The sequence below is a fragment of the Meles meles genome, chromosome 18, assembly GCF_922984935.1.
Source record: "Meles meles chromosome 18, mMelMel3.1 paternal haplotype, whole genome shotgun sequence".
Classification (NCBI taxonomy): Eukaryota; Metazoa; Chordata; class Mammalia; order Carnivora; family Mustelidae; genus Meles; species Meles meles.
Genome location: NC_060083.1, coordinates 41,478,067 through 41,504,592, shown reverse-complemented (window position 1 = coordinate 41,504,592; position 26,526 = coordinate 41,478,067). Strand labels below are relative to the sequence as shown.

Here is a 26,526-nt window from a genome sequence, read left to right as displayed (position 1 = left end):
AGATGTCGTGAAGTGTGCCAGAGAATAAGACGATTACAATTTTCTGCTGCAGGACAGGTGTCTTAAGGTGCCGCAGGTCTCTTAACTCGACCCTTTGGAAGGAGGAGGCCAATCGGCAGCTGGGTGGGTGCGGGACCCATTCATAAAACCCAGGGCTCCCGGCCCGCGGCTCTCATTGGCCCCGGGGGAAAGGGGCGTGACCCGCGGGTGGAGCGCGCGCCAGACCCTGGGGAGTGGGAAGATCCACACTTGGGTGGAGCGAGGGGGCGTTCCTTGGTTTTCCCGGCAGGACTTCCTTTTCCCCGGCTGGGTTCCTCCTCTCTCCCCCGGGATGGGATGGTACGTCCCACCCTCCTCGCATTCCCGCCCCTCCTCCCCTTCGGAGCCTGGGCGCCGCCGCCATCTTGGCACGTCAGGTTGAGGGAAAGAGCCAAACCCTAGCTTTGGGGTGGGGGGGCGGACAGAGGGACCCTCCCGCGATGGAAGGCGAGCCCTATCCCCATCCCACCTCCCTTCTCCGTTCCGGTGCGGGACTCTGAGTTGTCCCGAGGCCAGCCCGGTTCCTATCAGGCCCGGGGAGGAGGGGCGGGAAGGGCGGCCGCTGCCTCCCCGGGACGGGCGCTACCACTGGACGGGGAGGAGAGCGCCTGGTGACGGTGGGTCGGCGGCGGCGCTCGGGGGCGGGGTACCGAGCTAGCCGGCCGGCTCCCTGGAGCGGGGTGGAGCGGGGCGTGGGGGCGGGGCGTGGGGCGGACGGAACCACCGGGGCGGGGTGGGGAGGTAACGGGACGGGCGCGACCATGGCGCGGTGAGGGAGCGGGGGTGGGGATCGGTCCCGGGGAGGCCTGGGGCCGCTGGCTTGTACGCCGTCTCGGCCGCCCCCCCTTTCGCCGCCGCCGCCGCCGCCGCCCCGGGCATGTCGTCCAACTGCACCAGCACCACGGCGGTGGCGGTGGCGCCGCTCAGCGCCAGCAAGACCAAGACCAAGAAGAAGCATTTCGTGTGCCAGAAAGTGAAGCTATTCCGGGCCAGCGAGCCGATCCTCAGCGTCCTGATGTGGGGGGTGAACCACACGGTAACCAGCTCCCCCGCGCGCGCCCCTCCGAGCGCGGCCCCGCGCGCTCCCACGCCCCCCCGCAGGCCCGGCCCTCACCCCGCGGGTCCTGCTGAGGACGCCCGCAGCCCCTCGCCAAGCCACTTGCACGCCCACCCCACCCTTGCTCGCCGTCCCGGCCGGGTGTGCACTCTCCGCGCGCCACGCGAGGCCTGGTGTCTCCGACGGTGGTATGCCGTCGCCCCCTCCCTCCCCTCCAGCCCCTGTAGCTTCCTGCGTTGGGCTTGCTGGCTTCGGGCAGTCCCTGGAGCGCAGGGAGAAGGCCTGGGTTCGGCAGAATTGCTTTCATCCCCTCTCCCTGTTAGTTGCATGTGTTTTCCCCCTTGTTCCTTCAACCGGCTGCCAGCTCCCTGTCCAGTTGACAGGGCAAGTGGCCTTGGCCTGCCTGAATTTTCCTCTATTTCTGGTTATTTGGTTGGTACGACTGCTTAGTTTCCCATCCTCCAGACCTCCTCACCCCTGACTATGGAAATCCTCCCTGGGTTTCCTTTTTTTCTTCATGAACAAGATGTATCAACTGGAGAAAAACAGGCTTCCTTGAACCACAGGCACTTTACCAGGGTCTTCCTGGGTTAGGGAGAAGAGAGAATGTAACCATTTGAGAGAAGGTGAGGCCTGATTATAAGGAAGACTATTCAGTAGAAATAATGTGCCTTCCTACATTCTCCTATGGTGTTCATGTCAAAAACTGCCTACTTCTCTTTTATTGAGCTTTCTGTTGTAAGGTCGTGAAAGGTGTGATAATGGTCGGAGGTTAGGATGAGAGGGTGGTCCCCTGGACCTTTGGGGTGCTTTGAGATTGTCCTATCAGGAATCTGGAGCCCAGCTTTGGTGCTTAAGCTGGAGGACTTTGTGCCCTGTTTGTTTAAGGTCTTTCTTTTTTCTTTTCCAACCACTTGTTCCTTGCCTTCTGACCATTTGCACTGTGAGTCCCTACACCAGGAATGATGAGAGGAAGTAAAAGGACCTGAAACACCCAACTTCACCAACTACAAGTTTGGAATGAGGAAGATGAAACTATTGGCTTGGGTTTCCTGTGAATTTCAGTTCTTCAGGCACCCTGACTTTTCAGAGCATTTGAAATAGCCCACAAGATCAAATGATAACAGAGGGGCCTGGGGCCTGCAAGACTTTTTGTTTTTCTTTGTAGAGGAGCAAACCTCTGGAGAGGGTTGGCTGGAGATCCGTGAACCTTAGTCTGAGCCAGAGTGTTACGAGCTTCAATCTAATACAGAAAAGTGCACGTGTATGGTGAGGTCTTTGTTGGTGTTTTGGTCTTAGACAGGTTACTGTTTTCAGGAACCTCCCTCAGGTGAGAGTCCTAGCCAGGGTAAGGGAGTAGCTTGGGTTTAGTGCCCAGACCCCTGGAAGCGGCTTTGGGACAGTAGTCCAGTAGACTTTGTTTCTCCTGCTTCCTGCTGCCTCAGGGGTCATCTGACAACATTTCGAGGGAAACTGGGTCATCAAAATGTGGACCTTGTATCCCTGCCTGGAAGTCAATCCTTGATTTTGTCCTGCAGCCTGCTTCTCACTAGAAAGCATCCTGTCTATATAGAGAATTGGTGGAGAATCTTACAGCTCCTGCCTTGGAATATTGCCACTAACTACCTCGGGTCCCTGATTCTATACATGGAGAAATGGAGGCCCCAGCTGGAGGCTGGGCTGCCCGCAGCAGAAGAGGCGGCTCACAGTCTGGGACCTCGGGCTGTGTGATTCAGTGGTGGTACTTGAATGGCAGGTGTCGCTTTCTGTGCCTCCTGGTCCCTAGTCCGTTTCTCAGCCAGGTGCGATGATAGTGGGGATGATGGTCTTGTTATGTACGGCTGGGTGTGTGTGCCTGTGCTTGCGGGCTCCTGGGAGTGTGTGTGATGGTGGGTGTTCTGATAGGCCGGCGGTGAACCTGCCCAGATGGGGGCCTCTGCATGGAAGATCGATAGGCATCTGGGAGTCTTTCTTGGGTTAGGCTATCACCCTCTCTCTTTGCTAACTTGAAGAAATGTTTGAGGGCTAGCCGAAGAGGCGTTAACATTAAGCAAGACCCACGATTCTGGGCGTGATGTGTGAGCGCCTCAGGCGACAGGCACAGGCACCGCTCTCTGGACAGGGCGAGCTACACAGCTCAGTTGGCCCCAAGCGTTAGTGTTTCATCGGGCCCGGTGTAAGGTCTGGTACTTTAGGGTCCCCCATTTGGGAAATGGAAGCATGTCCTTGGAAGAAGCGTGGTATAAAATCTTGCAGTTCTCAAGGGGGTCAGGACCACATAGTTCTTGGTGTATTGGCAGCCTTCCTGGGAGGTTGCCTTCTTCAGAAGCCCACTTTTGCCACTTTTTGCAGTCTGAGTCTTCAGATAGCACATTTCTTTGATTCTTTAGTTTCTCACCCCTTTAGGTGTTTATGGCTAAACATGGCTGATGGCAGATGGATATGTCTTTATGGAGGGCAGAAGTCAGTGACTCTCCTGACGTGGTTGACTGACCAGTGTCGTCCCAGGAGTTCCTCTTGTGGCCACGAAGTGCAGCCGGTGGACTTTGTGGAGGGAGACTGCAGGAAACAGGGGGAAAAGTCAGAAGACTTTGGATCAGGGCGCCTGGCTGGCTCAGTCAGAGTAGCACGCGGCTCTTGGTCTCTGGGTGGTGAGTTTGAGCCCCACGTTGGGTGTAGAGCTTACTTAAACAAATAAAACTTAAAAAAAAAAAAAAAGAAGAAGAAGAAGACTTTAGATCTGTTAGGGGAGAACTAATAAAGAGAGAATACCAGTGTTTTAGTGGATGAAATACAGTTTAGGGACTCTGGAGTTAGAGAAGAGATTGCCTCTGAGAGGGGTGTGGAGACCAGAGGAGGCAGAACCTGGCTTGCTGACCTGTTGGCGGGGTTAGGAACCAGGTATGCGTGAACCTTCGCTCAGGTGATCACAAGGATTAGGAGCAGCTGGCAGTAACTGTATTTAGCCAATAGGAACCTGCTAGATTGTTCTTCAAAGTAACTACACTATTGTACATTTCCACCAGCAGCAGGGTGCTGGTTCAATGCTTATGCCCCTAGCACAATGACTACCATAGAATATGTGCACAGTGAATGTTGGCTAGAGGGACAGATGGCTAGAAAATGGGACTGAAGTATGGCTAACACCAGGATAAACACCAGGTTCCATTTTCTCCACATCCTTGCCAACACTTGGAATTATCTGTCTTTGTCGTGGCCGCCCTGGTGGGTGCGAAGTGTTACCTCATTGTGGTTATGATTTGTGTTTCCTTGATAACAAATGGTTTTGAGTACCTTTTCATGTGCTTATTGGCCATTTATATATTTTCTTTTTTAAAAAAATATTTTATTTATTTGATTGAGAGCGAGAGCACAAGCGGGGGTAGGACAGAGGTAGGAGAAGCAGGCTTCCTGCGGAGCAGGGAGCCACACATGGGACTCAGTCCCAGGACCCTGGAATCATGACCTGAGCCAAAGTCTGATGCTCAACTGACTGAGCCACCCAGGCGCTCTGGTCATTTATATATTTTCGTCATAGAAATGTCTGTCAAGGGCACCTGGGTGGCTCAGTTGGTTAAGCAGCTGCCTTAGGCTCAGGTCATGGTCCCGAAGTCCTGGGATCGAGACCCACATTGGGCTCCCAGCTCCATGGGGAGTCTGCTTCTCCCTCCGACCTTCTCCCTTCTCATGCTCTCTCTCACTGTCTCTCTCTCAAATAAATAAATTTTAAAAAAAAAAGTTGTCAAGATCTTTGTCCAATTATTTTAAAACATTTTTTGCCCATTTTTAATTGGGTTGACTTTTCATTATTGAGTTATAAGAGTTCTTTTTTAGAGAGAGAGCTTGAGCATGGGTGGAGGGAGCAGGATGAAGGGCAGAGGGAGAAGGAGATGGAGAAGCAGACTCCCCACTGAACAGTGAGGCTGGGAGTGTGATGCAGGGCTTGATCCCAGGACCCTGAAATCATGACCTGAGCTGAAGGCAGATGCTTAACTGACTGAGCCACCCAAGCACCCCTTGATTTATGAGTTCTTTGTGTATTTTAGGTACAAGTCCCTTAGCAGATATGATTTGTAAGTATTTTCTCCCATTTTTTGGATTATCTTTTACATTTTCTTGACGGTATCTTTTGAAGCTCAGCTCTTAATTTTGACAAAGGCCAATTTGTGTATTTTCTTTGTTCTTGCTTTTTTGGTGTCATATCTAAGAAGACTTTGCCTCATGCAAGGTCATGAAAATTTACTCCTGTGTTTTCTTCTAAGAAAAACTCTTGTAGTTTTTTTGTTTTTGTTTTTGTTTTTTAAAGATTTTATTTATTCAAAAGAGAATGAGAGAGAGAGCGATCAGGAGAGGGGAGAAGGTCAGAGGGAAGAGCAGACTCCTGTCTGAGCAGGGAACCTGATGTGGGACTCAATCCTGGGATTCCAGGATCATGACCTGAGCTGTCAGATGCTTAACCATCTGAGCCACCCAGGTGCCCTAGTTTTTGTTTTGTTTTGTTTTTTAAAGATTTTATTGATTTATGGAGAGAGAGAGCCTGGGGTATGGGGAACCTGATGCGGGGCTCTGTCCCAGGACCCTGAAATCATGACCTGAGCCAAAGGCAGACATTTAACCAACTGAGCCACCCAGGCGTCCCAAACTCACAGTTTTAGTGCTTACAATTAGGTCTGTAATCCATTTGAACTAATTTTTGTGTATGGTGTAAGGAACAGATTCATTCTTAAGTCTGCTCACTTCTCTCCCACACTCGACCCCCGTGCTGTCCATGCATTTTCTTTGCATAGTGCAGACCCAGAACCTCTTTTAACTGCCTTTTTCTCTTGCTCTGCCACTTTAAAAATCTTTAGTAAATATTCCTGCTCTAGTGGGCTGCCCTTCGCCAGGCCTTTCCACCTCACGGAGAACAGGAAGAGAAGAAAAACCATGGTGTGAAAAAGGAGGAATAAACGCAGGACTGAATTTGTTGGCGCCTGTGGCTCTGTTCTTGCCCTTTTCCTCTCTAGTTTGAGGTCTTACTTGGACTTCTTTGGTCTTGGAGATTTTCAAGACATCGTGTTTCCCGATGGGGCAGGTAACACCTGACTGTCCATGCTAGCCGGCCTGCGGCTGAACCGCCCACAGAACCGCAGGACAAGTCAGGGAACCTGCATGCCTGGCCCACGCCTCCTGGGTGCCTATGAAGGTCATACACGGAAGTAAAAGTTTCTGGAATCAGAAGTTCAGCAGACTAGAACTAGTGACTGAATTTTCATCTCCAGTAGGATCAGCATAGAGTGAATTCTGGGCTCCTAAGTTTCTCACTCAGCTTGGTCAGCCTCCTTATTATTTATGCTGATGGCTCCTGGAGTTAATCATGTGGATAATCCAAAAACCACTTACGTGATGTGAAACTGAACAGATTTCCCATCCGAATATGTTGTATTTAACGTGATCCTTGGGTGAATATGCATTCCACAAGGGCACTTGTGCTGAAAGGTAGAGGGGTTGGCCCAGGAGTTTGCTAGATAGTAGAGGACAGGCATGTCTTCCTGGAACATTGCTTTAGTCATGAACTTTCATGCTTTGAAACTCTTAGTTACTCCCTTTGTCTACCAAATAAAGTTTCTTCTTTCTCCCTGCTGTTTCAGACTCTTTCTAGGGCGCCTGGGTTGGCTCAGTCGGCTAAATGCCTGCTTTTGGCTCAGGTCATGATCCCAGGGTCCTGGGATTGAGCCCCCTGTCAGGCTCCCTGCTCTGCGGAGAGCCTGCTTCTCCCTTTTCCTCTCCCCCTGCTTGTGTTCCTGCTTTTGCCATCCCTCTCTCTGTCAGATAAATAAGTAAAATCTTTAAAAAAAAAAAAAAAAAAAAAGTCAGGCCTTAGCCTCCACAGCCAACTTTAACCTTCGTTCTCACCCTTCAGAGCATGAGTCTTTGGCATGGTCACAACAGCTTTGCTGTCTCTTTCTCTTTATCCTGGTGTTAGCCATACTTCAGTCCTATTTTTCTAGCCATCTGTCCCTCTAGCCAACATTTATTATGCACCTACTATGTGCCAGTCATTGTGTTAGGGGCATAAGCATGGATAAGATCGTCTCTTCTTTCTAGAGACTCCGAGCCTTGTGGAAAAGTGAAATATGTGAGCAGACCGTTACCCCAGTGAATGTGCTGTTTGGGATGTGAAGATGCGCAGAGGAAGACAGGGTTGTCGCAGTGACAGAGGAAGTGTTGTTTAGCCACTCTTGAAGGATTCTCTTAGCTTTATCCTTTCTTCTGTCCCTGCTGCCGCAGTGTGTCACCTTAACTATTATAATGGCCACATAAATGGTCTTACCGCTTCTTCTTTTGCCTTGTCCAATCCGTGCTTGATTTTTATTCCAGGATGCCTTTCTATAGCATCCGTTTGATCATGTGAGGTCCCAGATTTGAACCCGAGAGCACTTCCCATTTCTTGTGCAGTCAAGTCTAGATTTTTATAGTGGACAGATCTAAGTTCAAATCCAGGCTCTGCCCCTTCTTTGGCTTTGGAACTTCATTTTCCTGTTCTATAAAATGAGCAAAACCACTTTCCTTGCAGATTCTTAGGAGGGAGGCAAGGAAGGGGGAAACACTTCCTTAGTCAAGGTAGCTATCCAGAAGAAGGCTCACACAGCAGAGTATGCAGAGCCAAGCTGTGGGCACCAGACAGACCCGGGAGTGAACCCTGACTCAGCACATCCTGTCTGTGTGACCTTGAGCAAGGTATCCTAAACTTCTTTTGCAAAACCAGATTAATAACAGTTTGCGTGGCAATTAAGCATTAGAAATAGTAGCACAGAATATGTGTTCTCTGTGATATATATAAAATGTGAAGCCCCAGCCACTCCTAGGTATTCAATAAAAAGAAGCAGCTGTTATTTATTAATATTGATAGCAGACTAGGCCATTCACCTCTCTTCCTGTACCCTCTCCATCCACCCCCTAGCACTTCTGTCCTGCCCTGCCACACCGCAGACTGCCCCTATACATTGTACTGAAGTTGGGCGGTATACTTTTACAGCTGTGAGGCTTGGTTCTGACTGTTCCCACTGCCTGGGATTCCCTTCCTGTCTTTTTTTTTTTTTTTGAGAACTACCATCCTAGGCCTTTCTCACGTGTATTTATTTCTCTTCAGCTTCCTCTAGCAAGCGGCTCTCTGACTCCCACCCCCCGGCGGCACCAATTTCTTCATCCGTTTCTCCCCCTCCCTGTACTTCTAACTCCATAGCACTCGTCGCACTGTATTTTTTGCCGTTTTCCCAGCTGGACAGAGCCCACGTCTTCTCGTTTCTGGATCCCCAGCCCTGGCACCGTCCCGGCATGTGTAGAGTAAGGCCCTCACTACCCTGAGTAGAAGTAAACTGAATAGACTTCAGCGGTGCCTGAGCCAGGTCAGGAGGGGCCTTCCATGCCAGGCTTAGGAGGTAAAACTTTACCCCAAGGTTGATGACTTGAGCCACGGGCGGCGTTAAGTGGGGGTGTAACATGATCTTGTAGATTCGTTCAGTGTCAAGTGCTCTTGGCAATACCAGGAGAGGCATGAGGTGCCCTGTTTCTAGCCTGACGTGTGAGGGCCAGGAGTCTGTGTGACTGTGTTAACCTCACCCCCTGAGCCTCTGCTGTTCTGGATGTGTCTGTCCCCGTGTTCGCACTACGTGTTTACCACTTGACTTTGAGTTTCTCTGTGTCATGGGTTTGTCTCATCTCCCCGATAAGAGGATAAGCCTCCTATTCTTCTTGTGTGCACCGCCCCGCCGTGCGCCCCCTCCTCCCTAACATGAACTAAAGCCTGTGGTAGGCATCTCAGTAAGTGCTTGTTCAATTAAAATTGAATGAAACTCTTTGGGGCTATAAAATTTAGCACAACTAAAAAAAAAAAAAAAATAGTACAGCTTATCCCTAGAGTGAATCATCTGCATGGGGCCCAGTAGAAATGAGGGGCGAGGCTACGTCGTTCACATATATGGATTGTTCACCGAAAATTCTCTCAAAAATTTCCTGCTGTTGGGCTGTGTAGTCAAGAAGAGAGATGACGGGAGATCTAAAAACCTGGCAACTTATAACCATTCGAAGTGGGCTGAACCAGAAGTTACAGCGAATTAACGAATGGGGCATTCTTGAATAGATGCTGTTAGAAAAATTCACCCTGGCCCGGCATAGCTGATCCTGTCAGGCAAGGGCTTCGGTCTTTCCTGGTCATCCCAGCATTTGGTGCCTTTGGCCTTGGCACCAAATCTGGATTGTAAACTCATGCAGAATCAATGAGTTGTACGTCCTGGAACGTTTTGATATAAAACCATGCACTTCGAGCCAGGGTGGTGTGTGCTTTCTAGTGTGGAGGTGTGAACTGGCGAAGTGGGATGATGACACAGGAGCCGTGAACTTCTTAACTTCTTCAGCTGTCCGAGCCAAGCAAGAGATGCCAGGAAAAAGGAAGCAGGACAGCTCCTGTGAATTGTTTCTGTTGGCAGGAAAACCAGGAAGTAGAATGGTTTCCTCCACAGGCACGCACTTCACGGTCGGGTTCCCCAGTAAGCACCCCCTGGAACGGGAGATGGTGTGGCTTTTGTCATGTGGCCAGTAAGCCAGTGTGGTGGTTGCCACAGACCTGGGTGCTGGGGGTTTTCAGTGTCCTGTTGGATGAGTTTCAACAAACGTATATTTGATCATGTAATGATCACCCCAAACAATACATAGAACACTTCTGTCACCCCAGAATCGTACCTCTCGTGTCCCTTTACAGTCAGCTGCCCCCAGACAACCTATGCAGCTTCTTACTGGATTGCTCTCACTGGAGATCCCTCATCGAGGAATTCATATACAGGATATACTCTGGTGTCTGTGCCCATCAGTTTTTGCCAGCAGTTTATTTAGTCCCTGCCCCACTGGCAGCTTCTGCTGATACCCTGCCACCCCCCTCCCCAGACATCTACACGCCTGTGCCTGCCTCCATTTCCACGCAAGCAAGTTAGGTTTTTCACCAGTTCTAGGAAAGTGTGGTTCCCCAGCCCAGATCCTGCATTAACTCCCAACTTCTTCCATCCTCTGACATTTCTACATTAAAAAAAAAAAATGTTGCATGAAAGGGGCAGCAAATTAAATGCTGTTTCCCCCCATTTGTGCTCCTATGAGTCTCGGTTATTCCCTCCCTGCCACATGGGCCTCATTGAGATAATAGGATTTGCAAGGAAAGTCTCCGGGAGACACAAGGCTGTGCGTCCCCTCCCCCCCATCCATTAAGGCAGACCTAGGGTTTCCTCTGTAAATCCTGAATGCATTAGTGGCCGCTGGGTTGAGGGTCAAATGTCAAATACTCCGCTGTGAAGGGAGAGGACATCTGCCGCTAATTAGACCACTAATTGGCTAAGCTGGGGACAGGGAAGGGCAGGAGACAAGCTCTTAGCTCTGTGCCAATGGGAAGCCAGTTCCCTGTCAGCCTCCAGCTCCCCAAGGGGGATGAAAGCCAGTGGGAAGGTTTGTTTGCGGTGGGGCAAGGCACCCTTCAGCCTAAGGCAGGACATGGCTTGAGGAACTGGCCCTGTTTTAATCAGGAGGGGAAGAGTGAGCCAGTGGCCAGATGCCTACCTCTTCTTCTCACTTTAAATTTAATCCTTTACTTTGGAGATGAGTTATACACCCACCCAAACTCATCCAGCTTTTTTTCTACCCTAGCCAACATCTTGAGTGACCCACAATTGGTAGGAAAATGTTAAAAGGCTCAATATCCACATAGGTTATGTGATGTTTATTCATTGATCCACTTAACTGCTGCGTTGGGCAAATATTTGTATAATACTTGCCATATGCAGACCATGGGGCCAAGCACCGTGGAGCCTCCAGAGATCAGTTAGACCTTGGCTTACAAGGATCAGTAAGTAATACGATCTTGGCCTCACTTAGAGTCTAGCAAGCTTGTGAGGTTGATAAGCATTAATACCACAATGTGAGGGAGGCTGTGCGATGGCCAAAGGATGGAGACAAACACTACCTCAGGAATCCCAGGATCAGAGAGAACATTTATGGTCTAGACAATCATGGAAAGCTTCATGGAGTAGGTGCGTTTTAAGCCGGAGTATATCAGGTGGGGAGAATCTCAATAGGTGGAGATGAGGTTGGGAACTTCTCTGAAGAGAAAAGCAGAAATAAAGATGAGGGAATCCACGGACACACTTTTGGTGAGATGGTGGTGTTCGCATTGTAGCATCTCATGTCTCTGAGGCAGGTGGCCTCCCGGGCTGAGAAGCTCTCCCTTTCCCCTTGCTTCCCAGATCAATGAGCTGAGCAATGTCCCTGTGCCTGTCATGCTAATGCCAGATGACTTCAAAGCATACAGCAAGATCAAGGTGGACAATCATCTCTTCAATAAGTAAGTGACCTCCTGAGTGGGCTCAGGTTCTGTGGACAGCCCTTTCCCTCAAGGCGGAGAGCCTCTGAGAACCCACGCATGGCCGTGCCAAGCTGGCACCTGGCAGGGTGTGACAGCGACACCTGGCTCTCCCTGCAGACACACTGGCTGGGAAGATCCATTCATTATGTGCCTCTTCCCTTTGTGTCATTCTGTCATTCTCCTTTATCTGCCCGCCTCCAGGGTCCCTCTGGGCATGTGGCCCGACCCAGAGTGATTCATCTGGGGCCAGGTTAGGGAGCAGCGAGCTGGTGTCTAGTGGGAGGCTGACAGCCGTGGCCCTATCTTGATCTTCGTCTGCGGCAAGAAGCTGCCAGACATGTTCCTGGCCGGGGTCACAGACTGAGCACGGTGCCCAGGGGCACCTTCCAAAGTAATTCCTCCCACTTTTGTTCACGGTGGCTTCTGGGACTAACACTGGTGTCTCTGGGCTGGAGCAGCCGTTTTTTGCCTGGAGCAGGTGGGGCCTGCCCTAAGGCCTGGCAGGCCTTGCTCTGGCAGCCCACTGCAGGCCACCCCCGGGGGGCGGGGGGGGGGCGCTTGCTGCGCATACCCTCCTTTCTGCGCTCGCATCCCGGCACCACCTTCCCTGGCCTCATAGTCCCCGGCACCCCTTCAGCTGGTCTCTGTCACCCCACTTTCAGACTGTTAGTCTAAAGGGGTGAAAACACCTCTTAGTGGCCTCTCCCTCCCATAGTATGTAATAGTAACATCGTATTCTAGAAGCCCTCTGTCCTCAGAGCTAAGCAGCCAGCCACCTGTGTAGAAGAAAAACTCCTGGGTTTGTGCTCTGCTCTCACGCCTCTCGTTACGTCGCACTTCCCTGGATTTTCCACACGTGGAACAGTTGTGTGGGACGGCAGGGTGTCCTGGGTGGGGAGCCGATACTGTGGCTGGATTCAGCATCGGACCCCACAGGCTCAGCCCCACAAAGCTCCCCCTCCCCCACACCTTCAGATGCCAATCACAGGTTGAGGTCTCACCTGGGTCAGTGACCAGCCTGCAGTGGGTCCCACATTCCCTCAACCTTCCCCCTTGGGTTTGGTTAGTTTGCTACAGGGGCTCACAGAACTTGGAAAAACAGTTTATTTACTCACTTACTGGTTTATTATAAAGGCTACAGCTCAGGAACGCCCTCTCTGGGTGCATCCCCGTCCCCACGCTTGCATCTGTTCGGCAGCCCCCAAGCTCCCAGACCCCTGCCTTCATTGCGAAAGTGTGATTGATGCGTCATTGGCAATTGGTGATGGGTGCACCCTCCAGCCCCTCTCCCCTCCGTTGCAAGTCAGGGGAGTAGGACTGAATGTTCCAACCAGCACCGAACCTTTGAGGCTTTCCAAAAGTCACCTTTTTTAAAAAAGTCGGTTCCACACCCATTGTGGAGCCTAACACAGGGTTTGAACTCATGACCCTAAGATCAAGACCTGAGCTGAGATGGATCAAGAGGCGGATGCTTAACTGACCCAGCCACCCAAATGCCCCTCCCCTCCGCCAAAAGTCACCTTATTCACATAAACTCAGATGCGGTTGAAAGGGGTTTGTTAGGAATTTAAAAAGACATGTTTATTGCTCTTATGACTCAGAAATTTGGTTTTAGTTGCACTGTGCCTCAGACAGGAGCAGAGACCAAACATATCATAGTATCGCACTCCCCAAGGAAGGAGAGGCAGCCCTTGGGCCTGAGGCAGGAAAGGAGGGGGCTGTGCCCCAGGGCTCAGGGCCCTGGAAGGGGACATCGCGTACCACCGCCTGTTCCAGGGTCCAGGGCTTCTGGTGAGGCTCCGCCTTGACATCCTGGCCTAAAGCAGAGCATCCTGTCTGTTCTCTGTCTTTCCTTATTCCTTTTGTCCTCCCAAAGGCTGTTGATGTGCTAATTATTAGACCACAGTGCCTGTGCCAAGGGGAGGCAGAGGCAGACCCTGGCTTCAGGAGAGGCCGCGGCTATTTATTCCCTCCAAGTGTGTCATCCTGGAGTGTAGTCCCTGGAGGGTGTCCCCGAGCAAGGGGACAGTTGTAAAGACGGAGGATTTGGAGGAGGCCACCCTTCAGGGCTATCTTCTCCCCTCCTGGGAGTCTGTGGCTTATTGACTAAGGAGCGGGAAGGGTGGCAGTTGGTGCCGGCAGCCCACAGACAAGGCTTCTGGTAAAGCTGGGATCCCAGTCAGCTGACTGGGGACCTCTTCAATCCAAAGCACTCTCGTCCTCCATCCGGAGGGAAGCCCGGGGCTTCGTGACTGTAACCATCTTCAGGCCAGGTTGGTAGAATCTTCCTCAGAGGAGAAAGTTGGATGAGAAAAGGCAGTCCTTTTAGCCGTCAGACTGCCGGCTGCCTTACAGCAGCTGTGCACATGCAGCCACTCCCGTGCGTAAGCTCGGCCCTTGGGCAGTGGGGCCCACGCTCCGTCTCATTTCTCAGCAGATGAGGTTTTTCCCCTTTCATGTAAATTTTGTCAAGAGAACGTACACTCAGAAAAAGTACACAAATCCTAAGGATATAGCTCGACTCATTTTTGCAAAATGAACACAGGGACGTAAAAATTTAAAACTCTTAACACACTCAGCATCACCAGGAGTGTTTGTTAAAAGTACCGATTTCCAGACTCCTCTCCAGAATTTCTGGGGCCTAGAAACCTACATTCTGAGCACCGCAGACTGTTCCAATCCTGGTGACCTGTGGCCCAAACCCAGAGAAGTTTGGATGAAGAATCAGGCGGACGAGGAGGGGCTCACAAAGACATTTCTCCGCTCTGCCCTAGGGAGAACCTCCCCAGCCGCTTTAAGTTCAAGGAGTACTGCCCCATGGTGTTCCGGAATCTCCGAGAGAGGTTTGGGATTGATGATCAGGATTACCAGGTACAGGGTGTCTTTGTGGTCGGAGGGGTGAGGGAGTGCAGTGGGGTCTGGAGGCCACAGGACAAGGAGAGGAAAGTCTCCCTTTCTCGTGCTCTGTCTTCCTGTCCTGTCCTGCTCCAGCCCGGGGGTCTCTCCCCGGTGCCAGCGGGCTCCTGGAAGGGTTGGGGCCCAGAAGTGCTCTGTCTCCTCTCCCTGGGAGGGAGAGCAGAGGGAGGGGGACGGGCTGTGGAAGCTGCCTCATCTCAGTCTGACATTCCCCGTCTAGGCCCAGGAACCGTTTTCCTTCTTAAAAGAGAATTGTTGTCAGCAGATGATGAGGCCTCTTAAAGCAGATAAGACAGAGTAGAAAAGGAAGACTTGGAGGGGAGTGTGACCTTGGCAGGCATGCATGCTGCCTCCCCTGGGGCCCGTGTGGCCGGCGACTGCCCCCTCTCAGGGCTGATGATGCGGCCGTTGGCCTGCTTGGAACGCTGCTCCCACCCAGTCTTGGGGACATTATCCTCTGTCTCCTAGGCTGTGGTTTCTGTCACTGCCCCACCTAGCACCTTCTGCAGACCTTCTTCCCCTGGCAGACAGCCTGTTGGTGACGGTGGGAGAATTTTCCACTTCACCTTGCTAGCAGTGAGAAGTTCAGCTGACCTGCGGTGGTCTGGGGAGGGGGAGGCAGGGGAAGGACCATATGGCCTAGTGTGGTCTAAAACGGGTATCCAAATCTGCAATACCGTAACCCCTCCTGGCCGGGTCCTAGCAAGCCTTCACGGAGTAGGTCCCGAGGAGCAGAAGGCACCTGGGTGAGACCCCTCTCCTCTCCCATCCACTCTGGAGGGAGGCCCACAAAGATATTCTCCCCAAGAGGAGGGCGCAGGGATGCGGAGGCCGGAAAGCTCAAGAACGGCTGTGCCTGAGAGGTACCGGGAGGTGCCTCCAGTCACCTCTGTTGGGACCGAACCCGGAGCTAAACCATGACCTGATTGGAGCTGGAGGATTTCTGACAACCTGCCACTGTTGCAGCCCGAGGCTGCTCAGCCGTCTTCCGCTGTGGCTCCTTCCCTTCCCTCCGTGCTCTCACCACATCCTCTCCGTGTCTGCATTTTTTCCTCTAATAACCTTGTGGGCAAGTGACTGTGCTCTCGACTGAAAGAGGCAGGGCGTGTGCTGTTCAGGGAGGGGACTCGGACCACGTGGAGTACCAGAGCCTGCTGCCTGGAAACGAGGCAGGGATGGCAGCATGCTTCCCAGCGAGGCTGGGGGCCTGCTTGGCTTCGTGGAAGGAGGACCGGGTGGGGGGAGTGAGGCCCTCCGCTGTGGCGCCTATTCTACCTCTCTGGATGGGGGACACTCTTGGGGTGCCCTTTTAGGGAGCATCTCCCCACTTCAGACTTGTGTCTTCCCTGTGAGGGTGGCACTCCCTCCTTCCCCCAGGGTCTCCTGAGGAGGCACTGGGGGAGGGCAGAGTGTCGGACCCTAGGTAAGAGCTGAGGGAAGGGCTCAGAGAGGAGGCCTTTCTGTGAGCAGATCCCCACATGTGTCTGCTTGGGGATAGGGACAGCTGGGGCTTCCTCTCTGCCTTGCCTTTCAAAGGTCTTCTCCTGGCGTCTGCTTGGTGAACACATCCCTTTGGTTGACTCACACCTCCCCCTCCATCCCCTCCAGAGGCTTCTGCTCTCTGAGCCCAGTGGGAATGGGACCTCAAGGAGGAGCAGTGGCAGAGCCAGAAAAGCTCCCCCGAACTGCCTCATAGCTCTGCACAGACAAGCAGGAGTGTGAGGTGAGGGGAGAGGGGCTGGGCAGAGAGGCACGCAGCACCTGTCTGCTGTGGGAAGGGTTTTCCAGGACCGGGGTACGTCCGGGAAAAAGAGGCTACTGTCCATTGCTGCTTTATGCTGGACATCTTGACTAGTCCCTAAGCTTTGTCTTTGTCACCCCAGGAAACTGGGAAAACCATCTTGGACTGCCTCCTTGTGTTCCAGGTCAGGAAATTCAGGAGTGGAGAAGTGAAATGGCTCATGCAAGGTCAGGTTACCTGTGGGCGTCAGGTCAGGGCAGGGATCCCTGAGGCAGGAATCTCGTGGATAGGGTCATTCTCAGGGGTCAGAAGGAAAGGAAGTGTTGGCGCAGCCAGCCCGCTGCCCCTCCGATCAGGGATCAGGAGCAGGTGGTCAGGAGCAACTCTTGTCGCCCTTCAGGAAGACCTGTGGGAGAGAAGTGAACTTCCCAGGACACCAGGGGAGGGTCAGGGCCCACCTGTCTCAGTGTGGTTGGCCCAAGTAAAGGTCAGAGTCCTTGTTCCTCTCCCAAGACCAGCCCGCTTTCGTCTCCGTCCCTCAGAACTCAGTGACGCGCAGCGCCCCCATCAACAGTGACAGCCAGGGCCGCTGTGGCACGCGCTTCCTTACCACCTACGACCGACGCTTTGTCATCAAGACCGTGTCAAGTGAGGACGTGGCCGAGATGCACAACATCCTAAAGAAATACCACCAGGTATGGTGAGTCCCGAGCCTGGGCGGGAGAGGATGGGTGGCAGGGGGAGGACAGAGGCCCTGTGTGGCTTCCTGGGGAGGGATCGGGCCCCTCCCCGCGGTCCCTGCCTCCTGAGAATCAAGCACTTGGCCTTCCCGGGGGGCTGGGTGTGGAGCTGAAATGCCTGCTTGCAAAAAGGGAAAAAGCAAGAGTGAAGGCACGTTCTCCACTCACTCAGATCCCGTGGAACAGCTGTTTCTTGTCAGAGTGGGGAAGTGGCTCCCGGTAGCACCTGCCGTATTTCTTCTAAAAGAGGTCCCGGCGGCTGGGCAGGGTCGCTTCCTTTCCCGGGCCGGCTTTCCACACGCGGTGGGCCTAGTGCCTGGGCCTTTGGGAAATGCTGCCTTCTCTGGGGTGCCGCATGGCTAAGAACTCCTGGCAGAGGGGGAGCCATTCCTCTTTCCCCCACAGCCCGCTCACAGGCCTGCCTCAGTCTACCTCTGGCAGTAGAATCTGGTTTCACACGGAAGTTTCAGTGGCAGCCCAGGAACAGGAGACCCAAAGCTCTCACTTGGCAGAGCCGGCTGGGGGCGGGGGTGGCTGTGGCCTCATTAAGTCCGAGGAGCCCCCATGACTTACTTCACGGGACCCCTCTGAAAACGACTGGCCCAGAGGCTGGACTCCCCAGGAGCGTTTGAGCCTGGGCAGAGCCCGGGCCGTCCCGGCGCCTTCCATTCGTTCCTTAGGCACCCGTCCTTCCTCCCTTTGCTCTAGTTCATAGTGGAGTGTCACGGCAACACGCTCTTGCCACAGTTCCTGGGCATGTACCGTTTGACCGTGGACGGCGTGGAGACCTACATGGTGGTCACCAGGAACGTGTTCAGCCACCGCCTCACTGTACACCGCAAGTACGACCTCAAGGTAACGGGCTCTGCCCTCCTGCGCTTTGGCGGCCCCCCGCAGGCTTCTGTACGACGGGAGAGCCTGGGAGCAGGGGTTTTGGAACAAGCGGGTGACCCTGGAGTTGATGTGCCCAGTTCCTCTGGGTCAGAGGCTGTTGGAAGTCCAGGTGACAGGGACAAGAGGTTATTTAACGTGCCTTATTTATGTCACCGTCGATGTTCTTCAGCTCCCGTCAGGGGCGTGTGCTCTCCGAGGGCAGCCACCGGGGGACAGACCCTGTGGACTGACAGCACATGCACATTTCTAGACACGGAAAGGATCACGCCTGTGCCTGGGAGCCACAGTGCTCCACTGTTCTCGAAGCCGGCTGCCTGACTTGTCACCTCACGCCTCTGTCTCTCTCCCCACTGCAGCCGCAGTGCTGTCCTTTCCATTCCTGCCCGGTCTCTGCTCTGCTCCTCCCCAGCCCCTCTCACGGCCGCCTGGCCTCTTCCCTCCCTGTTCTTTAGTCCGTCTCTGCCTCCCGCCACCTGATTTCTTCCTGTTCAACTCAGATGTCACTTCCTGCCGGAAGCCAGCCTGGATCGCTGCCCCTCCCCAGCCCAGACCCACCCCCGTGCCACCTGCTCTTGGCGTGTCCTCCTCCCGTGTTCCACCTAGCACCAGCGTGATTAATGGATTAGTTAGTCATGAAACCACTTGTTAATGCCGGTCTCCCTTGTTGGAAGGGAAGTCCCCAAGGGCAGGGACTGAGTCTTGGTACAGTCCTGTTTGCTGAGCGCGAGCCTCGGGCCTAATCGGAGCTCTGTCAGCGGTCTGTGGCAGAGGATGTGAACTAGCTGCTGCCTCCTGGCCCCTCTGGGATTCTAACCAGCCTCCTTCAGTTCACCTGCTGCCTCTCCCCAAAGGCGGGTGCATGTTTTCCACCCAGCGGAGTTTGCCTCAGCTGGACCTCTCCTGACGGCTCTTGTCCTTGCAGGGCTCCACTGTCGCCAGAGAAGCCAGCGACAAAGAGAAGGTATGCTGGGACCTGTACTGATCAAGTGTGGCCTGGGTCGCTTGGAATCAGAAATACCTTCTCTCGGTCTTCTTGGCCCTTCCTCCATCACAGCCCCTAGCCTGGTTCCCACACCGCCCTCAGTCGGGGCTGTCACTGGGTAACCGCCTGGCCTTGGCCTCGGCGTCGCGCTCCAGCCCTGCTGTGTGTCCGCAGTCCTGCAGGCCTGGCGGTTTCTGTCTCATCGGCCAGCCTCACTTGGGGCGTGGCTGCCTGGGCCCCGAGGTAGTCCAGGCTCAGCAGGAAGACCTGCTTTGGTCTGTCCTCCCTGCCTGACGTTTGCCACCTAGTTGCCGTCCCTGCCTGCCTGAGGCCTGGGACTGCGGCCTCCTGCCCTGATCCCGTTGATGGGACAAGCCGCCCCTCTGTGCTCTGAGGACCCTTCCTCTTTTTGTACCGTTACCTTACGGGGTGAGTGTCTTCGGCCACCTGGCCTCACACTGCTGTTGCTCTCCCAGGCCAAGGACTTGCCAACGTTCAAAGACAATGACTTCCTCAATGAAGGGCAGAAGCTGCATGTGGGAGAGGAAAGTAAAAAGAACTTCCTGGAAAAACTGAAACGGGACGTAGAGGTACTTACTAACCCTCATTTTCACCTTGGTTGAGGAGAGCCCCCTCTTGTCCCCAGAGCAGGAATCTCTTTAACCTTAAGAAAAATTGAATTCATGGGGCGCCTGGCTGATTCAGTCGGCGGAGCATGTGACTCTTGATCTTGGGGTCGTGAGTTCTAGCCCTGTGTTGGGTGTAGAGATTACTTAAAAATGCGATCTTTAAAAAAAAGAAAAGAAAAATTGAATTCACTACTTTCCACACTCCTGGAAAGGAAGGCTGGTGATTTGAACAGTGTGGTTGCAAATGAGTGTTCCATCACGGGCAACATGGTCATGACAGTAGTCTTTGTAGCTCAAGTTGGAACGTTTTCCTTGATCCCTCACTATTCTATTCCAACGCCTTTTTCAAACACCCCTAAACTTCCTTTCTGGAGGTGTTCCCATCGTTGGGGGGTGGGGGTGTTGGCCATCAGAGCAAAGGGAAGCCAGCTGTGAGTGCCACCAATCAGGCCTTTCTCTGGCTCCGGTTCTTCCCTCACCCGGCGGCCTCCTGGTGGCGGGACTCGCTGCAGAGAAGTTCTTCTGGGGAGGACAGGTGCTAGATGGCGGATGTGTTACCTGACCACTTGATAACTCAGTGTCTCCTGTTTCCATAAGTTAGGAGCCTGTTCATTAAGACCAAATCCTACAAACTTTTAGAAGTGTTTTCTTACTTATTCTTATTGGGGTAAAATACACATAATATAAAATTCACCATCTTAACCATTTGTAAACGCACAGCTCAGTGGCATGGAGTACAGTCACTGTGTTGCGCAGTCGTCACAGCCATCCCTCTCCAGAAACTTTTGTCTTCCCAGACTGAACCTCTGTCCCCATTACACACTGATTCCCCACTTCCCCTTCTCCCTAAGCCCCTGCCAAGCACCATGCTACTTTTCATCTCTGTGAACCGGACTATTCTAGTACTTTATACGTAAGTGGAATCACACAGTACTTGTCTTTTGTGTCAGGCTTTTGCACTTACCGTAATGTCTGCAAGGTTCTTGCGTGTTGTAGCACCTGTCAGAGTGGCCGTCCCTTTAGGGCTGAATAATATTCCATCATATGTGTACCTGTTCATCCATCGAAAGGCAGCTGGTGTAATAGGTAAGATTTTCCAAAGAAACGGAACCAGTAGATGGTGCCAGTGGATGGATGGGTAAATAGTTAGACAGGCAGCCCCGGGTTTAGTATAAGGAATTGGACCCCACAGTTTTGGAGGCTGACAGTCCCCCAGAGCTGCAGTTGGCGTGCTGGAGAGAGACCCAGGAGAGCAGACGGTGTGGTTTCAGTCTGGAGGCCAGTGGGCTCAAGATCTCAGATGGGCCAATGTTTCGTCCGTGTCTGAAGGCAGGAGAAAACTACTGTTCCAGCTCCAAGGGACTCTGGCAGGAGGAGTCCCTTTCACTCATAGGAAGGTCACCCTTTTTGTTCCACTCGGGCCTTCAACTGATTGGGCGAGGCCCACCCACACTGGGGAGAGCAATCTGCTTTACTGCTGAGTCACATGTTAATCTCATCTACAGACACCCTCACAGACGCACCCAGAATAATATCTGACCAAATGCGCACCAAAATTTAACCATCGCACTTGGACCATCCCACTTGCGCTGTTGCCGTGCGCGTGGGTTTTGCGAACGGCTTTCTTTCCTAGGAAGCTTTTCCTTCGTCACCGCCTGCTCTGTCTGTGCCTTTATTCTGCCTCTCAGTTTGTTCAGAGTCTTTCTCCTCCCTGTCCTCCCTACTCTCCTGAGAGGAAGTTAAGGCAGTTTACACATTTCATTTGTTTTCCCTTGCCTGTTGCTCCCTGTGTTCTCAGGTGGACAGGAGCGGGTGTGGGTCATAGCCTTACTCTCTTCTGGGACCTCGGGCCCCTCTCCTTGGACCTTGAGAAGAGCTCATCTGGAGGTGCTTGGCATGGTGCCCCCCTCCCCCCACTTTCTCTCTAGAGGAGAGGCTGTGGATCTTCTCCCATCAGGGCTGCTTGTGCTTTTAGAACCCCAGGGGCCTATGTGTGGGGCTGTGCTGGTCACCGTGGTCCGTCTGACAGTTCCCCGGTGACCATGGCAGAGTACCCAGCACGTGCCACATGGCAGCTGCAGGCCGCTTCACTGAGGATTTGACCAGTGACCATGGCCTCAGTATTCGCTGAGCTGGATTTCTGGCTGGCCGGCTCCGTCTGATCAGCCCCATACTTTCTCGTTCTTCAAGTCACAGAGTCCTAGCCCAGGAATCACGAGACACCGTCCCGCTCGTTGACCCTCATGCAGGTGTGAACCCTGTGCCACAGCTGCTTCGGACCTTCGGGAGGAGGTTCGAGTGTTGCTTGGCTCTTCTCAGGGCTGTTCCCTTTCCGTTTTGTTCTTCTCCCCGTTCTTATCCTGACTGGTAAAGGAAGCTGAGTTAGTGGCATTTCAGACGGTGCCTGTGGCCCTCAGTGAGAAGTACGTGTTACCTCCCAGCCTAGCACACACACAGCTCAACCACTGTCCACCTGCTTCATGTGATGACCTCTCACATTTTGTTCTATTTCCCACTTCATCGTAAACAAAAAATCCCAGCCCCAGCCTACAAGACCGGATCTCGGGCCCCCAGTGGGTATGATTTGTGGCCTGAAGGCCACGGGCCTCTGTGCATTGCAGCCTCCCGTTCCTCACTCAGACTCGCCACAGCCTCCCTCAATCCCACACCCCATGGGCCTCTTCCCTTGGCTTTCCTGCTGCCTTTCCTCCTGCAGCTCCTGCCTGCCGGACCGCTGCTCATCCATCAGGCTGGCTCACCTCCTCTCCCCAGGGAGACCCCTCCCCCTGCTGCCCTGGGCTCCTGCTGCTCCTTGCCCTTGGGAGTGGCTGTCCGCCCCGCCGGACACTGAGCCCACACAAGGCAGAGACTCTGATGGCTTGTTCTCGCCTGTGTTTCAGAATTGGAGAATGGACTTGAAGGGAGTGCCTTTTCTCCCCTTTCCAGGAGCCCCAGGGATGCCCAGTGTAACCTCTCCTCCCATCTCTCCTTCCGCACCTTCCCTAGTTCCTGGCCCAGCTGAAGATCATGGACTACAGCCTACTGGTGGGCATCCACGACGTGGACCGGGCGGAGCAGGAGGAGATGGAGGTGGAGGAGCGGGCCGAGGACGAGGAGTGCGAGAACGACGGGCTGGGGGGCAACCTGCTCTGCTCCTACGGCACGCCTCCCGACAGCCCAGGCAACCTCCTCAGCTTCCCCCGCTTCTTCGGCCCCGGGGAGTTCGACCCCTCTGTTGACGTCTATGCCATGAAAAGCCATGAAAGTAAGCAGGAGCCTGCGTCTGCCCTGTCTAGCCCTGGCCCCCATGCGATCCCCTCAGGCCCGTTGTTTAGCTGCCTCCCAGGGTGTCTGGACCCCTGTCTTGTTCACTGCTGACTTTGGCCTTTTCCTGCCCTCAGGCTCTCCTCCTGAGCCACCGCCAGTCACTCTGGCTCCTGGGGCCCTGGGGTCCTTCCCTGTCAGGCTTTCCTTCCCCTCTCTGCTTGTCCTGGATGTCTGAGGCTGGGTTCGGCCCCAGTTCATGGTTCTAAACCCTTAGAAAGACTGTCCTCAAATAAGAGAAGAGCTCTGAAGGCTCTGAGAAGGGCCGCAGTAACATTCCTCTCCTCAGGTCCCGAACGCTCGGGATGGGTCTGGGTCTCAGGTCTGCAGGCTTCCGAAACCATCTGCTTTCTGTTGTTCCCCCACCCCCTCCTCCTCCTGCCCTGCTCCCCCTCCCCTGCAGGTGCCCCCAAGAAGGAGGTCTATTTCATGGCCATCATCGATATCCTCACGCCGTACGACGCGAAGAAGAAAGCTGCCCATGCCGCCAAGACGGTGAAGCACGGGGTGAGTCCCCCCCTGCTGCCCCACGCCCCCCACCTCCTGGACACCCCCAAGCACCCCTGCCGCTCTCCCTGCCAGCTGGTCCACCCCGTCTGTTTCCCCCGGTCCGCAGGCCACGGGCTGAGCGTGCTGGCTCCTCTCCCCAGGGCTGCCGGGTGTCACTGCAACTAGCAGCTTTGTTCACGTGCCCACACTGCTCCCGAAGAACCCTTTTCCCCTTGGACTTGAAGCTGCTGTCTCCAAACAGGGACCCTGCCCAGAGATCCCAAGTCTCTCCACCACCTCTCCACCACCTTGCTGCTCCTTCAGTGGGCGCAGGCTTGGAGCTGTGAATCAGGAGTCAGGCCACGGCCTCTCTGTGACGGACCCGCTCCTCCGGGCAGCCTGCCAGGCTGGGCTGTAGCGTTGTTCTCACTCCCAAGCCAGAGGCTCCTGAATCCCCAGGCCCCTCCCTGCTGGAGCCTCCCAGTAGCCTCCCAGTTAGGGCAGGGAGCTCCACCTGAGTCAGCCTCTATGTGTTACAGGCGGGGGCCGAGATCTCGACCGTGAACCCTGAGCAGTACTCCAAACGCTTCAACGAGTTCATGTCCAACATCCTCACGTAGTTACCTTCTACCTTCAGCCAGAGCCAGAGAGCCGGATGTGGGGTCGGGGTCGGAAAAGGGAGAGGGCGTATTTGGGCTGGATGGGAGGGTGGGGAGCAGAGGGGAGGGTGGGGAGCAGAGGGGAGGGCTTTGGTGAGGAGCCGGCACCCAGGACAGAAAGACCAGCGGGGGTGGGGAGGGGAGGTGCTGCGTGGACACGTGCTCCCGCGGTGCACCTCACCTTCTGCTCACCCTTGATTTTCCCCCCTTCTGACCCAGGTCGAAAAGGGGTTTCCTTTTTGTTCCCTTGTAACCTTTTACAATACCTTGGGGCTAGAGAGGACTTTGTGGGTTTCTGTGGGTTCCGTCTCTGCGATCTCATTGCTCCAGGTTTGCTGTTGGTAATGATGTGTGTCGTCACCCCCTCACCCTCCCCGTCCCTGCCCTGCTCTGGGTTCCCTTCGGTTAAAGGGGCGCCCCACGGGCCCAGCCAAGGGTCCACATGCTCCGTTGCCAGAGGACAGGAGGTCAGACACCTCAGCCCTACTGCATTGGATCTTGTCTGGATTAACTTTTGAACGTTATGGAGAATTGTGCACAACGTCGTCCTCCTTTTTGCCTCGGATCCAAGTGAAATGTTACAGGATTCCTCCATGTAAATGCTGTCCTCCCAAAGGAAGGCTCCAGATTAGCGCCAGGCATCTTGGATGAGGAGAGATCTCCCAGGGGCGTGAGTTCATCCTCATGGGATGGTCGGGGGTGGGGGTCACGGCCGGGCTGTTGGACGGCAGGTTCTCACAGAACCCCATGAACTCGTCCATGCCCCTGGCCCCTGGCCTTCCCACATCCTGTCCATAAAGCCTGCCTCCCACTGGGTCAAGAGGAACTAGGAAGCATCTTTATGGATAGTAGGACCCCCAGTCTCCACTGGGTGTCAGATGAGACCTCGTATCCTCCATCCATTTACTTCCCTCTGACCTTGGCCCCGGGCACCCTCCCTCATAGCTGAGCTTCTCGCTGGGCCACATCTCTGCCTGCCTGGGCTCCTCCGTGCAGAGAAGCCTCTTCAAGCGCCAGGGCCGCCGTGTAGACTAAGGCCCCGTGCCTGTGGTTCTGTTCCCTGGACAGTCGTGGCCAGCAGGGGGTGCACCCCACCACCACCTTGGAAGGTGGCATCCAAGCCTGAGGTTGTTTCAGAGTCACTTGAGGGGACCCACGAAATCCAGTTTGGAGGCTTGATTTGGGGATCGCCTGCCCCGGGCTTTGGGGGCGTTTTCCTTCGCAGACCTGCCTCCCCCGGCCTTCTCAGGAGTGGTGTCCTGAGCGTCCTTCAGGGCCTCTGCCCAGCTGCTGAGTGACCCAGGACTCAGGACCGAGCCACGTGTCCTCCTGTGACGCCGTCAGAGCAGTCTGGTCTGGCTAGGAAGGAAACAGCCCTGTGTCGGAACTGGGGACTTAGGATGACATATGATAGAACTTGTACATAACCCCACACATGCGAAGCAAGTCTGTGGAAGCATTTGGAACAAATGGATTGGTTTCCTGTGGCTCCCTCCAAACCTGGCCGGGCTCAGCTCCTGGAGCAGGAACCAGCGCTGTGTCCGGGCCCTACCCTCCACTTTCAGGTCAGGGAGGAAGGGAGGCCACATTCTTGGAGCCCACTGGGACTGCTGGAACCATTCTGGAAGAGGCAGACAGATCAGACAGCCCCGGCCCTGTGAAGGAGGGAGACGACCAAGTGACTTGGGGAAGAACTTGGAACCAAGTGGCTCATAGAGGAAACCAGTCAGACTTAGGAAGAGATTATGTAGGAATAATGTCTGGACTTGATTTCCCCACCTCCTAATCAAGAATGAAAATTTGGATCTGCCCCTTGGGAGGCCCAGCGTCTTCAGAGCCTGGTGGGCTGTTCCCCTGCGCGGCCACAGCCTTGGGCTCCCGGCGGCTTCCTGCGCTGGGTCTCCTGATCCTGTTGCTATCATGTGTATGAAAAGTATAACACGATCATCCTTCAGTTAAAGATGAGCTACCAGGTATCTAACTTCTTTAACATTGAGTTTTTGTGTTTTCGTGGGTTTCTTTTTTTTTTTTTTTTCTGGTATCTTGTTTACATTTTGAGAGTAGCATTCTGTTTCAAATGCTCTTTTTGTTTTTCTGACAGTATTGTTGTTTGGGTCAAAATCTGAGCTGTGGTTGGGTGGATTTGAGATGGGTTTTTTTGTTGTTGTTGTTGTTTTTTAAGGTCATTCTCTGTGCTATCTTTAAAACCTTGGGTTTGGCCCTCTAATTCCTTTGGCATTCAAGTGTTCAAAAACTGTTTATCTTGGTTTATACCAGTTTTCTTTCTTTTTGTAATGATGCAGGTATATTTGGGTTGTGGTCTGAATGTGGAGAAAGTGAACTGGTCCCCAAGCTTTCGTCTGCCCCCATTCCTTTCTCCGAGTCCCACCGTTCCCTCTGTGGGCGGTAGAACGCATCCGAGGGCAGGGGACTAGGCTCAGCCTTCCTCTCTGGAGCCCCGAAGAAAAGCTCCAGCAGTCTCCCAGCACCCCGGAATAGTTTGGGGTCTCTCAAGAACAAGGGTGTAAGAATAGGACAGGACTGCCGGGGTGGAGCCTGGATGGGGAAGCCCGTGTGCGATTCCTCTCCGTTCCCCACTTCGACCACCTAGGCACTCACAGCTTCTCCCGTGCTGAAGCCTACGGCTGAGAAACCCATTTCCCAGGCCTCCC

General features: G+C 53.9%; 1 protein-coding gene across 3 annotated transcripts; it reads left to right on the top strand.

The window, feature by feature from the left end:
- Positions 1-220: 220 nt before the first annotated feature.
- Positions 221-26,125, top strand: PIP4K2B (phosphatidylinositol-5-phosphate 4-kinase type 2 beta). Of its 3 annotated transcripts, none has more exons than XM_045984384.1 (10): positions 221-656; positions 11,362-11,459; positions 14,255-14,351; positions 16,680-16,832; positions 17,586-17,732; positions 18,694-18,732; positions 19,230-19,343; positions 22,389-22,647; positions 23,110-23,213; positions 23,735-26,125. In XM_045984384.1, the coding sequence occupies exons 2-10, from the start codon at positions 11,395-11,397 to the stop codon at positions 23,813-23,815; spliced, it is 1,059 nt and encodes a 352-aa protein (XP_045840340.1). In that variant the 5' UTR covers positions 221-656; positions 11,362-11,394; the 3' UTR covers positions 23,816-26,125. The 3 variants fall into 3 exon arrangements, with proteins under 3 accessions (XP_045840340.1, XP_045840339.1, XP_045840341.1); XM_045984383.1 differs by lacking the exon at positions 221-656 and adding an exon at positions 733-1,075; XM_045984385.1 differs by lacking the exon at positions 221-656 and adding an exon at positions 7,319-7,816.
- Positions 26,126-26,526: the final 401 nt, after the last annotated feature.

What these genes read in the sequence shown, in the direction of transcription:
- PIP4K2B (XM_045984383.1), top strand. Translation starts at nt 917, where the DNA reads ATGTCGTCCAACTGCACCAGCACCACGGCGGTGGCGGTGGCGCCGCTC. An exon ending in GACAATCATCTCTTCAATAA is followed by an intron (nt 11,460 to 14,254) that starts GTAAGTGACCTC and finishes GCTCTGCCCTAG; the next exon opens with GGAGAACCTCCCCAGCCGCT. An exon ending in AACTGAAACGGGACGTAGAG is followed by an intron (nt 19,344 to 22,388) that starts GTACTTACTAAC and finishes CACCTTCCCTAG; the next exon opens with TTCCTGGCCCAGCTGAAGAT.